General features: G+C 38.3%; 1 protein-coding gene across 1 annotated transcript; it reads right to left on the reverse strand.

The window, feature by feature from the left end:
- Nucleotides 1–9,387: 9,387 nt before the first annotated feature.
- On the reverse strand, nucleotides 9,388–10,323 carry LOC139723349 (galanin receptor type 2-like). The gene has a single exon (XM_071634605.1). It carries the CDS (start codon nucleotides 10,321–10,323, stop codon nucleotides 9,388–9,390), a length of 936 nt encoding a protein of 311 aa, XP_071490706.1.
- Between the last annotated feature and the right edge of the window lie 4,586 nt (nucleotides 10,324–14,909).

Consider the following 14,909-nt stretch of genomic DNA (forward strand, 5'->3'; position numbering starts at 1 on the left):
CCCACTCAAACACACAAGCTCTATTGCATATGCATAATGTGTGTGCGCGCGTGTGTGTGGCTGTGTATGTTTTTTTTATGTATGGATACATAATGCTGAGCCATGAAATCAAAGTGTTTATAGTAACACATGAGGATATTAAGCCATCGATTTTAATATTTTCAGGACAATCAACGAGATTACACAAAGGAAATTTATCCTAAACATACTTTGCGTGGAGTTTATGAATACATCAATTTTAGTGAAGTTCGAGGAAAATTGCATAATCGAATATAATCGGACAATGTTGGCAGTAAAGCAAGAAACGATCTTGAACCTTATGACGCCAATCGCCCGCATACACACGTTGTATTCGTAATGACATTTTTAAACCTAAAAGAGTAAACCAACATCTCCTTTCATCTCATTTTAAATAGCCTTGATATTTCGTTACTATACATAATTATGGGAAGTGGGATTCAAGAGAGCGCTGTTGTGTCTGCGCCTTAATATGGATCCGTATTAGTAGACGGAAACATTAGTGGACAACGGTCGAACAAAGAGAAGAACTTAAGTTGACGCTATGTTGACCCCTTTCGACATAAATAAACAGATTTCATTCGGATATGTTTATAAAGAAAATCGCAGATGCCTGAAACGGAATCAATGCAACAGCGCCCTCTTCAATCCCTGGACCGTGGACCTTAAAATGTCGAAAGGGTCGTGTTCATTCAGATGGCATGCCAATTTTTTATTACATTCTTCCCGCGGTCCTTTGCTAGCTTTGACTATAGCCTTCTCAATCATTTTGCCCTTTGGTTATGTTGTTATAGTAATAAATTGGTGTGGTTTTGTCATAATGCAAAACGTGTATTTTTGACCCCTTTATCAGTTCATGAGATTGGTCCCGCGTTCACCCCTATTCATTATAAAGCCACATGATATTGTCCATCCACAACAGATTATGTTTCTGCTCCACTGTGCACATGATGCCGATGGCACAATTAATGAATACATCATTTTGATCATTGATTATTGATAGAAAATGCAGTATCCAAATCCATGTAATGTATTATCCAAATCTTTTAAATCTGGTTAATCCAACTTTGCAAGTGGCGTTCATTTCCAAGGGATCAATCTGCCTAGAAAAGTGGAAATTTACATAGACAGAATAATTAAGTATTCAAAATTCCCATATACCTTATAATGTGATCCTTATCCACTAATGTATTACCTAATTGTGGTAGAAACATTTATGTGGCTCCGGAGAATTTAATAATATTCCCCTCATTAAACCCCTTTCAAACCCTCTTTTAACAATTAAAAGCATAAGAAGTTACTGCCAACTGAATGTTGCATTCAACCCTCTTCCTAAGATTATTGTTTCTGTCTTCTCACTCCAAATTCCGCAGTTCAGTCATTCCCATCGTGTCAGTAGTCCGGTTACATTCTTGAAACCCCAGAATAGGCCTACTCTAGCCCCCAAGTCATTTAAACACAATTGGCCGGATGTGTGGAATTGTTCGCTTCCAATAGTGCCAAAGTCTATTTTGTTGAATTTGTGAAAAAGGGACCTGAAAAAACCCCACATACCTACTATAAACTCGTACCATATTTGTATTCCTATTTACTATAAACAATAAGCTATTACAGCCACAAGACGATGTGTTTCCGGCATCACACTGACATAGTACCGAACGCAGCGCATATCTCACCTAACCGCGAGCCCATACTGCACTGCTGTTCACCCGATGGCAGTTCGTTATTCCAAAGGCTGCTTGAAGGCTGGTTGATGTTATTCCCTATAGGTTTGTTAATCTGAAAACTAAACAACATTTGTTATAGCGAAGGTTCGTTGGTACGTACAATCCGTTCATTAACGAACATCTGATTAATACGGAGCTTGTGTGTTTGGCATAAGAATCCTTCGGAAGAGGGAAAATGTTCGTTTTTCGGTTAACGAATTACAATAACAAACATCACCCGTTCACTCATTGAAAGGGAAGATTTAATTTGTTCTTGAAGATAGTTTATTTCATGTTGGCAACCTATTACCTATTTCACCTAGTTTAATCTTCCTGGTCGAGCTCCACATGAAATGCAATTCCTTTACATGTATGTTTTTCATTTTGTTCCTGCGATTTTATGACATAAAAGTCGTGTACATCTTGATTTCAGATGGTTCAATTTTGTTATGCTTTGTTTTGTTTTCCAAAGCTTTGTTAAATTTTGTAATTCTGTATTGAGGAAAGACAAAGTAATACCAAGGGAAAGTTGAATTTGTTATGAATAATCATGTGAAAAGCTCGTCGCGTGAGTTGAAGAAGGAAATGAACAATGTTTAGGTACGCGAGATGAGGTTCAATTTGCTGAACTTTACAAATACGCGCCATTCGTAGTGGTCATGGATGGATGGGTAAGATAATGATTTGGTGATGAATGACAGCGCGTAACAGTTGGGGGCTTGTCCGGAGAAAGAACGCGGGGACCCTCGCAGGAAGAATTGAAAGTATATTCATTTGTTTTAAAGTATTGACAATCTCAGATAATCTCAGATAAGCAAAACTTCTTTCTGAGGGGCAGATGTTATGAACTTGTTAAATAAATTTAGATTAATTGTCACTTGGGTTGGGAAAGATTACGAATACCGGCAAAGTACATGACCTGGCATGAAATTTACTCAACTTTGCAGATCCCTTAAATCTTCATCGATGGGTTGGATGGTGAGCGTGTTGTGGATGACTGTCCAGCTCATAACAACTTGCTCATAACCGAATGTGACAGGGTTTCTTGCCATTGATTGTGACCGTCACTACTTTATTGCTCAAAGCTAGTCAAAAGATGTTATGACACGACTGAGCAAGACAACGTATCATACCAAAATCAACTCGTAATGAAATCTATTAAACTGATGAACTTACTTTGGAAATTCATGGTAAAGACAGCTTTTGTCTTGTTCGAGTCACTCCGTTAGCCTTGACTGCCTGGCGAGCATTCATCCGTAAAGAATGAACGGGTGACGTCATTGCCGTTACTGTCCCGGATCACCGATATGTATCTTAGTGAACGGGAATGAATCAATACAATAGGGTCCTTTTGGATTCCCGGTGGTGTACCTTGGGAATATGTGGAGTATTGAGACGACATTTCTGTCTCTGAAACTTTCTTCCCGCAGCCATTTGGTCGCTTTATAGCCCTCAAGATCGTTTGGTTGAAACCGTTTCCCCATGTTGCCGCTATACTTCTTATTCTCATATTTGTCTATTATTAATGTGTATATTTTTCAAGCCATTATCTTCGTGAAGCATAAACTTTGATATGACGCTGATCTCCTGCATTTCTATCGCACGTAGATTTGCGTAATTTGTCTTTTTCGAAATCGGAATAAGGTTCGTGATTCGGAAGGTTATTTAGTACGCACCATGTATTCATTTTCGGGTTAACGGACATCCATGTGTACGGATTTTACGAGTTCTGTTATAATGACCTTTCATAACAAAGGACCTTACTTCATTTGTGACCCGCTACAACAAAATGATCCTAAAGTCGGGCGAGGTCGATTATTTGAAAATTGCATGACACAATTCCCTAATCGGCCGTAATCTGGCAGAACTGCGTATCTCCTTTAACACATTACGCCAGAAATCGGGTTTAAAGATTCAATGTTACACCTTTCTAAACTGAGATACGATGAGTTGCATTTGTCCTCTTTTCTCGGTCATAATTGGTCTAAAGAATTTATTTCCAGCAAAAAAATGACAATTTGACCTTTTTAAGTAGCAAAAATTACCAATTTAAAAAACTTACGCAGTTCTGCCAGATTAATCGTCGCCAAATTTTTGCGATCGTAATCTGGCAGAACTGCGTATCTCTGGTCACGTGCCCGGGTTGATCAGCCAGAACTGCGTAAGTTTTTGGCCATGCGGGGGGTTTTTCAGGCAGAACTGCGTATCTCTAGGAGATACGCAGTTCTGCCTGATAAGCACGTGTTTCATCAGGCAGAACTACGTATCTCTTTTCGTCGTCAACCACGTGCTTATCAGCCAGAACTGCGTATCTCCTAGAGATACGCAGTTCTGGCTGATAAACACGTGGTTTATCAACCAGAACTACGTATCTCGGTCTATTTTCTGCGGGTTATCTATCGTATTTTACCATCCACCCTCTTACTATTCAGCGGATGCAGTGTCAAAACAATGAATATTTTAGATTGAGTACAATTTTTTTTTTGAAATATTTGTATTGTATAAAGTCATCATCATTGATTCACATTTAATTTCATTTTATCCATTCATTTGTATGAGGAAAATAACTTGCTTTCCCCAAATGTTGTCAGTCTGTGTTCATGTTTCAGTATTATTTAGCGGCACAAGAAGTACTGCTACATCAAAAGCCTGGCTGCTGCTTGGGTTATTGTCGATCTCGTGAAGCATTGCATTTGGATTAAGAATAATATTAGACTAGATTCTAGATGTTAAGCTATATTGTTCATCAAGACTACAGGAACTACACTGTAGACCGTCTAGACCGTAGTCTTTTCAGGCCTAACGATACACTAGACGTCTAGAGAGTAGTAGAGCGGTACGTAGGAATCTGCATACGATAGGCCTACTGATCTCATCATTATCCTAGTATTCCTACTCTATGCCCAAAGTAAGAGTAAGCCTAGACCCTTTTGGCTGAAGGCCTAAACTCTATTTAAACTAAAGAATACTAGGAGCTAGGCCTGACTAAAAGTTTATTTACAGTTTTATTAGAAAATAAAAAAATAGACCCTAGTTCTCGTTTGTGTCGACTCCTACTGTAGGCCTTATTGTCGCTACAGTACTAACGTTAGGGTAGTAGTGTTCTAACCGTTACTATCTACGCAGGCCTATTAAAAACGTACGAGAACTCTCGAACTCTGTCTACTCGATTGTCTAGGTCTATGTAACATCCAGACGTCTATTTTGGGGCGTCATTATAACAGACTAGTAGATCAATGAAAATTAGTTTCTAGATTTTCTAGTCTAGACTCTAGATCTAACGCTAGACTCTATATCCAGGTAGGGGCTAAATCTAGCGTTACAGCTAGACTGTTTATTGGGGATCTAGGCCTAGAAGGTACTAATGTTACAGTAGATCTAAGAACAACGTAAAGCCTAACCTGCCTATCTATAATGACTAACGGTAAGTGTATAAAGTCTATAACCTATAATGTCTAGTAGTAGTACTAGACTAGTAGTAATGTATAACTGTTTAATAGAACACAGATCTAAATCTAAGTTTCAGATCTATTTCTAGGGCTAAATGTTTATAATTTAGCGTTTAACCTGTAGATTCTAGATTCTTCATATTACAGACTTCAAGAATGTCTGGCCGAATCAAATCTGGAAAAATAGAAAACTGAGTAAAGACAGAATAACCGGCGATTCAGCCTAAGTTAAGTAACGGTAGGCCCCAGTAGTCTAACATGCTACTAGTAGTAGGCCCCTACTGCACAACTCTACTGGGAGTACCGGTACGGTACCGGTATTAAAAAGTAAACTGTAATTTAAGTGTTAGTATTGGTCAATTTCTGACGTCTGTAGGATTGGATCGAAAATGCCATCGTTATGGACGGTATCCTAGATATTCATTAAACTTCTCGAGATCAATCCCATAGATCCAAGCCCACTAACCGCTTATTACAATGAAAAATAAAATAAAAAGCTATGGTCAATGGATTACAGATATTATTGTTCGCGTGACCTACGCTACCGCACAGTACATTGATTTCACGTACACTAACAATGGACAAGTGCTGCAGCAGTACTAAGTAGGCCTAAAATTGACTGGAGCGTGATGTCAGACAAGATGCAAACTATAACGTTTGTTAGATCTAGAAATGCTCTAGGCTTAAAAAACACTAGATTGTAGCAAAACTTAATAGTAAGGCATACCGCATATTGACCTGTTTTGAAGCCTGCCAGTCTATGAAGGGAAAGAAAGTGGCAATTTCCCCCAAGAGTAACGAGGGTTATTGCTTTAGCGTGACTGTCGTCGTGTACAATACACGTAGCCGTACGACGTGTCTAGCTAGCTAGTTTAGGCGCAGGCAGGCACTGCTAGCCTGAACGCGCAGCGCGTTCGTCACTACCAAGGTCACGCACGCGCGTGTTAAGATATACCATGTCCGTGCGGGATGCAGGAACACCTTGGTCCAAGCGTTGTCGTAAGTCGACTTACGCAGTTCTGCCTGATTAACATCGGAAAATTCATTTCGAATCTCGACTTACGCAGTTCTGCCAGATTAATCGCCCTCTCTCCTCAGGAATTTTGCCAAAATCACTTTCTAAAAATAACTTTCTGTACCGATTCACAACTTATTTTTTGGCCCACTTGAAAGAGCATGAGAAAAAACACACAAAACACTCAAAACCTGAAAATCGACCAAAATCGACTTAGGGAGTTCTGCCAGATTACGGCCGTAATCTTTCTGCTTTAAATTGATATATAACACGTCTCATAAAAATAATGGGCTGCGGAGATATCGATGTTTAAAAGAGAGCATGTCAAGACGTCTGGGAAATCACTGTTTCGAGAAAAGCGCCCTAAAAGTTCTCCTTGCGACGCAATCACAATCAAGAGACACGCAAGTCAGTATTCACCTCCGGACAATAGAAGTTAAGCCCTAGCAACCCCCGAAATGCTCATTCAAACACAGCGTCGGCGGTCTCCTCACCGACCAATCAGTGACCAGGATGTCAGGAGAAACGTCTAGGCATAGCGCAACCCGCCCGCACGCACCAGTCGACTGGGCAGTGTGCGAGCTTCACGCTTCGGTTAGCGGCAAGCAGCAAACTGACCAATGAGATCACTCTGGTCGTTGTTAGGGGCGGAGCCTATGTGTGGCGCTCAATCCAAATGTTCGAACCAGTTTCTGCTTCGTTGAAACGCCAAAAAAACATGGCCCAGAAAAACGCTATTTTTTGGTCTTTCCTTTTATCATTTTGCTTCAAAATTTCGACAGATGATAGAAGACATGTCAGACTCTAATAATATGTCAAATTCAGTGTGTGGCTGACTGAAGAACAACTAAAACGTAAAAATTGGGGGCTTGTCCAGAAACGAGCAAGGGCCTTCTCGCAGGAAGAATTGATTCACAATCCAACGGATTCTCATTTCATTTCATAACGGATTTCTATTTATTTCAAGCCTTCCAACACTCTTCGGCAGAAACGGGTACACCCCCAAAACAAATGTCAAAACACGATCGGAATAATGTGTTATTTCGGTTTTCGTTTCATTCACTTTTTTACATTACTCATGTGATACCAAACAAACTGCAGATCGAGGTCAGCTGGAATCGAATCAGCCATAATCATACATTTGAATTTAGCAGTACCATTTTGAGTTGAGGAAATGACTCCGAAGAATCATGACACTCTACTCACCATTGCTCATTTATTATACATGTCCAGACAAATATATGTAGTCGTAAGATGTTATTCTAGTACCCGAATGAATCAAAATCTACAAAGATATTCTTATGCGAAAAGAAATGCCGTTGTCCACCCATTGATTCAGTGTTACTATCTTAACAATTTTATGTGCCATGGTGGAAAGGTGGAAACCCCCTGTGTGCCACATTATTCTGAGACACCAACGTAGTAATTCCTTGCGAAAACATTTGGTTTTTTTTTTCAAATCTATGCAAATCTTACAGATATTTGTTAAGCTTCATATGTAATGAGCAAAGTTCTTCAGAAAATGCCAAGGTTTGCTGTGATGTAAATTTTGTGACAAATACATAACTGATTTTCTTTCAAATGACCGGTAGCCACAATGTTGTACGGGCATGATTTTGCACACAAAACAGTGAGCGAAATTTAAAATCTACACTCAAATAAAGTACAGAACACCGCTCGCTATTCAGTCACCACATAATATGCAATACAAGAAGTGCTGCTATCATGTGAGGAAAGGAATCATGAGAAACGCTTTCATTGTACTGCGGTATTTTGCGATTTATCGATCGATTTGGGCGGGTTTGTACGTTTGATCAGAACATGCGAAGTTGGCACTCCGTCGACTGAGCCGGGCGTGCGAACGTGGCACACAAGGAGTTAATTGTCGTTATACTACCTTTATCATTCGTAGCTTTTGCAGTACTTGGTAGAAGACTTCCCTGAAATCCGATGGTTTCCTGAGGTGGCATTTTCATGATTATTGAGTGTCTACTAGTAGAAACAATGCACTATTGTGTAGTATAACGACTCATGGAAAGGAAACACAAAATCAAACAACTAAAAAAAAGAGAGAAAAAACCCCGAAAACGATCAATTATTTGTCAAACCTTTCCAAAATCCAAATCAGAAAAGCATGTTGATCTTCTAGAAATTTTAACTACTCTAAGAATCACTTGTAGACTAAAACAATATTCGGAGGCCTTGGAAAGCCTGTAACCGAAAAAACGAAAAGGTCATATGTGACCCTGCATCACAAAACCAACAAAAAGTCGCCAGACATGGATTTGTAATTAAGGGAAGATTCTTAAAGAGCATACTCTAAGCTTTAAACTGATGTACAGCTCAATTCAAGTGGACTCCCCTAACCTCTCTAAATAGTAAAAAGAAAGCACACACTCTGGAAAAGTGTGAACTGAGGTAAGAGGCTCTGAAGTACAGAGCTTATTTAAGCGTGTAATCTTTACCAAGCCGTGATAGCTGCGCAATGAAAGGGACAAAACACAGGATATAAACTACTGGAGCAACAAAAATGAAGGGATTATCAGATTATGCTGAAATTGAGCATGTTCTATCAACACATTCTGTCCATGATTAATGCCGAGTTTCAAAACAGTAGAATTATCTATCAAAAGTTATGAGACTTGAAATGGAAGAGTGTGTAAAGGATTTCAAGAAATGAAAAGGGTACTCTTAGGCATACCTGATCATTCTATTCCCCCCCCCCCAAAAAAAAAGCTTGTAGAAAAACTGATGAAAACACACTTTCCCCTTCATGTTATCATCCCAAATTAAAGGATAATGTAGAGGAAGGATAGCTCTTTCAGAAAATATGAAAAAATCAAGATTGACTCGGTTGACACATTTCACCTTTTTTGAGTCCTCACGCAAAATCATGGGGTGCAACTTTTTGTTGGTTTTGTGATGCACGGTCACATATACAAACAAGAAGGAATGGAAAATCAAGACCTTTTTACATTTCTGAAACTCAGCCAGTGAATGTTAATGTACATGAGAAAAGCAAAACAATAAAAAAATCAGGATATCCTTTCAAAAATAAAAAAGAAATGTTAATTGTGCGTTGATTTAATGCTTATACTCCATCGATTTATATAACATTTGTGCACTTGAAATCCGAATAGATGATTCTGTCTTGGCTGCCCGTGGACTGAGAACACGCGCGAATACGTCAACAAAAAAGTTAGGATAATTCGATCCTAGGATTACTTTTCTCGGGTTGGAATTGTGATTCAAGATCTTCAAATATTGGTGTATTTCTTTTGGTTGCGTTTCGACAAAAATCTTTCACGGCTTCACGGAATTGCTTGTGACGAAGAGTGTACACTATCGGGTTCACGCAGGAGTTACAAATGGCGAGTGCATTGTCTATGCGTGAGAGGGGACTGCGCACATAGTTCGGACAATACGCTATTTGGTCTGGAGCCCAGCAGATGACGTAGATAAGGACAACTGTCAATGTTAGCGTGATGACTCGAGATCGCGCGATATTGTGGAACGATGCCGTGGACTCATTCGACACAAAGCGGGCGGCTTCTCTTCGGAGAGAGCGTGCAATGACGATCTGGGTTGTAAGCATGAGGGCGGTCGGGAAAGCAAAGTGGGCAACAAAGATATAAATCCCATAAAGGATTTCCAGGTTTCGCTCTTGTCGCTGATACACACACCGTCCCGTTGTCGCGCCCGTAGTGTTGTTGAAAAGAACTCGAACCATTAATATACTCGATCCAGCCCAAATCAGAAAAACGATGCGATTTACGAGTCGGCGACTTGCGAGGCGTCTAAAATGGATCGGATAAACGACAGCAAAAAAGCGATCAAGGGATACTGCCACCAGGCTGTAGATCGATGCTGTGACGGTAGTCCACACCAGAAACTCGCCTTCAATGACTTTGCAATAAAAAGCTCCCGTCAGTGAATTGGGAATAGAGTTGACTGTCGGGTGCGGAATCAAGAGGATCGAAGTGACAAAATCAGCTATTGCCAGATTTCCCACAAGGATATCCGTTGAGCGGCTCTTCGAGCGACGGCCGAACACTACAGCGATGACGAGGATGTTGCCAGTAATCCCAAGAATTGCGATGATGAGCTCGCAGATCACATACCAAGACCACGTCATACCTTCCCAAGACCACGTAATCAGATTTTGCTCAGCCACAGTCGAAACATCGCTATATCTCTCATTCAAAGCTGATTCTTCGGAGGGTGTTAGCATTTCAGTCACAACAACATCAAAATGTCCTTTTGTAGACATTTCAATAAGCGTAGTACTCATTATTTTGAAAAGCAATTCCTTGTCCTCTGCAATACATGAGCAAAAGTACAAGTTAAATCAATATTATTACAAGTTGTATGTTACATCTATCGGATCGAAATGACATAATCAAAATTAAAGAGAAGTATTAGATCAGATGATTACAGAGTTTCTTTATCTTTAGAGACATGCTTACGACATCATTCGTGTATAATATACTTTATATTGTATTGAAAAAAATCCTTTATCAGACGAGTGTAAGAGAAATGAAAAAAAAATTGTATCACCTTGGATTAAGTCAACTTTTTCTTTTCTTTTCTTTGTGATGATGGAAATAAATAAACTATTGAATTGAATTGAATTGTATTGAGTGAGATATATCATAATCACTAGTGTATCAACATTATGTATAATTTTAGCGCTTATTCTTCCTTAAATCTGCATATAAACTATTGTTTACGACAAAAACGTTCCGATGAACCTCCAATATTCATTACAAATATGCATATAATATATATATATATATATATATATATATATATATATATATATATAGGCATAGATATATTTGTAAATATGCACCTCAAAACGAACATAAAGTCGCACACACTGATTTTGCGTGAGGACTGAAAATAAGTGAAATGGGTCAACCTAGCCGAACTTGACTTTTTCATATTTTCTGAAAGAGCGGGACTTCTTTATCATTATGCTAACATTTGGTATCATAAAACAGGCAGGAAAGTGTGTTTTTTAGCAGTTTATCTCGAACATTTTTGGTAGAATAGTGTGATTAGGTGTGTCTTTAGAATCCCTTTTTCATTTCTGAAAAACCTTGTCCACACTCTTCACTTTTAACTCTAATAACTTTTGAAAGGATAGTGCTCCTGCTTTGAAAGTTGGCATTAATTAAGGACAGAATGTGGTAATGAGGCATGCCTAATTTCAGTTTAATCTGATAATTTCTTCATTGTTGTTACTTTGGTGGTTTACTTCCCATTTTTTTTGTCCCGTTCATCGCACATTCAGCACGGTTTGGTAAAGATTAAGCGCTTGAATAGTCATTGTACTTCAGAGCTTCTTTTCTCAGTTCACATTTTTCCTGAGTTTGTGCATTCTTTCCAATATTTAGATCGATTTAGATACTTAGATATTTAGAGTCCATTTTATTTGAGTTATACATCATTTTAAAGCTTAAAGTCTGCTCTTTCAGAATAATGGTCTTAACTAAAAATTCATGTCTGGCGACTTTTTGTTTGTTTTGAGGTGCAGGGTCACAAATAGTCATACATATAAATATCACAGTAACTGATGGTTTATTTATAGTAATTGAGATTTTCTTAATGACATTTTTTTTTTTATCCAAGCTGTTAAACATACTTTCGTAAAATCGAGATAAAGCTGTCTTTTATCGATTCTTGTGTTTTCTAAGAGACAAAAGGAAATCACACGACTGTTGTGTAATAATCTAAGTCAAAATCATTTTCGTTGACACAATCTGTAATGCATGTGTATAAATGTACATATTGAATTTGTTATCATGAAAAGCCTGTCACACATAAGACAGCATATAATTCACATGAAATTTTGCCTTTGGCTGCAGGTTTCATAATGAATCTTTTTCTTGAGAGAAAATCAAATCGTGTGTCCATAAACAGTTCTGCATCATCTGTTATTTAACAAACATGCTAATCCCTTTCTGTAGTTTCATGTTAAAAAGTGCTAGGATTGAAACTCATTGATGTGGGAAAAAAAGTCAATTATGTATATATGAATAAGATTTAGGTTGATCATGTGGTTTTATCATTCTAGACTTCGAAAGCACTACCGGCACATCATATCAGACAATTGACTACAAGGCGTACCAAAAACAAGAGAAAGGAATAAGATGCGTGGCTGCATTTGAATTTACAAATGAAAGTTACTGTTGATGAAATTAGCCTATTTTGGTAACAGGGAATCATTTCCATGCTAGTTTCATTTATCACAACACGAGCACACACACAAACACACACACACACACACATTGACCCATCTACTTACCTCATGAAGATCAGGGTGGTCTCGCAGTAGGTATCCAAAAAGACGAAGTGGAACTTCAGAAAACTTCCACACCACTTTTATATAAAAGCACATTCGTTAGATCTTTCGATGAGTGCACTTTTAGAGTGACCAAATTCTAACAAATCAGAAAAAAAAGAGAGTTGAATGGAATCGATGATTTAACCTTCAAGTCAATTTCCTGCAAGGTCAGCCTGAGCTCATGTCATTCTGACTATTTGTCAAATATGATAAAATTTTGATAAGGGAATTAAAGAAAAACTGTCATATAAAGATTAAAAGGAATAACATCAACATCGCCCTGTTTTCGGGGGGGGGGGGGGGGGTAGGCACCAATATGCTACAATATTAGATCTATAACGATCATAAAATCTATGCAGAAAGCCCGAGGCTTAAATGGATAAGCAAGATTTCTCTTTTTCGAGAAAAAGCAGAAATCGATGATGTTTTTTGTGCTCTTTGTCAGGAACAGATCAATGCTGTAACAGAGTTCCTGGATGCATTAACTCATGAAGAGATTGCATGTCTGTCTTATTTTTTTAATCTCTATTTCATTCTTGCTCTCTCTCTCTTTCTCTCTCTCTCACCATCTCCCTCCCTCAGATATGCTCGGGAAAAAAGTAAACAAACCTTTATCTTAACGGTTCTCTATGTTTTCTCCCTTCCTTTATATTTTTTTTTTCAGTCTCCTTATACCTTTGCTTTTTTCATTAAGGTTTCGCTAGTGGTATGTAGTCATCTTCTTTGCTTTCAAATGTGTACTTCTTCCTTTGCATCGATCTTTCTATTCTACAATCAACAATTATGTTAAGAAAAAAGAAATAGGAAGGAAAGGAAGAAGAAGGACAAAACGCTTCCGGTAAAGAATTGCTGATGACGCGTGCATGTAGAATGTAAAGTCATCTCTGTTTTGTATGCATTTTGAAATGTTGAGGATTATTTACCTATTTAAAAAGATATATGTAATGGAGGATGAATGAGATCGGAAAATACATCATATCACATGCAAAATAATAATGACTGGCCTCATTATCATTCACAAACATAGGCAGAACTGAGCAGATTACAGTATTATCTTTTCTTTAAAAAAAAAAACACGATTTATATACACAAAGCACACTCTGTATCTCTGGAGACGAAGAGAGGAGAGAGAAAGGAAGAGAAAGAAATGGAGAGAGAAAGACAAAGGAAAAAGGAAAGAAAGATAAAGCTTGCATACTATACCCACTCGAACACACGCTCTATTGCGTATGCATAATGTGTGTGCGTGTGTGTGTGGCTGTGCGGGTGTGTGTGTTTATGTATGGATACATATGCTGAGCCATGAAATCAAAGTGTTATAGTAACACAATGATGAGGATATAAAGCCATCGATTTTAATATTTTCAGGACAATCAACGACATTACACAAAGGAAATTTATCCTAAACATACTTGGCGTAGATTTAATGAATACATAGATTTTAGTGAAGTTTGAGGAAAATTGCATAATCGAATATAATCGGACAATGTTGGCAGTAAAACAAGAAACGATCTTGAACTTAATGACGCCAATCGCCCGCATACACACGTTGTATTCGTAATGACATGTTTAAACCTGTAAGAGTAAACTAAAATCCGCTTTCATTTCAATTGAATAGCCTAGATGGTTCGTTACTGTCACATACATATTGGAAAGAAAGCACGCACTTTGGAAACCGAGAAAAGAGGGTCTGAAGTATACGGTCTATCTGTCTATTCAAGCGCTTAATCTTTACCAAACCGTGCTAGCTGTGCGATAAATGGGACAAAAACAGGATGTAAACCACTGTGGCAACAACAATGAAGAGATTATCAAATTAAGTTGAAATTAGGCATGCTCTATTAACACATTCTGACCATGATTAATGCCAACTTTCAAAGCAGTAGCACTATCCCTTCCAAAGTTATCAGACTTGAAATTGAAGAGTGTGCAAAGGGTTATCAAGAAATGAAAGGGGCCTCTAAGACATACCTGATCTCACTACTCTACAAAAAAAAAAAGAGTTGTAAAAAAACTGTTGTAAAAGCACTTCCATCCATTTTACGATCCCAAACTTAACCCGTTCCATACTAAATTCTGAAATCCCCATAGACTTAATACACAAACCACCAGGTTCCCGAAGTGAATGGGTTAAGAATAATGGAGAAGAAGATAGTTTTTTTCAGAAAAAAAAATCAGTTTTGACTTAGTTGACCAGTTTTACCTTTTTTTGAGTCCTCACGTAAAATCAAGGGGTGCGACTTTTTGTTCGTTTTGTGATGCACGGTCACATGTGGACGTGGGGTTCAAGAGAGCGCTGTTGTGTCTTAATATGGATCCGTATTAGTAGACGGAAACATTAGTGGACAACGTTCGAATCAAGAGATGAACTG

This window comes from Diadema antillarum, unplaced genomic scaffold (assembly GCF_040938485.1).
Source record: "Diadema antillarum isolate AM-2024a unplaced genomic scaffold, OU_Dant_1.0 scf00000187, whole genome shotgun sequence".
NCBI lineage: Eukaryota > Metazoa > Echinodermata > Echinoidea > Diadematoida > Diadematidae > Diadema > Diadema antillarum.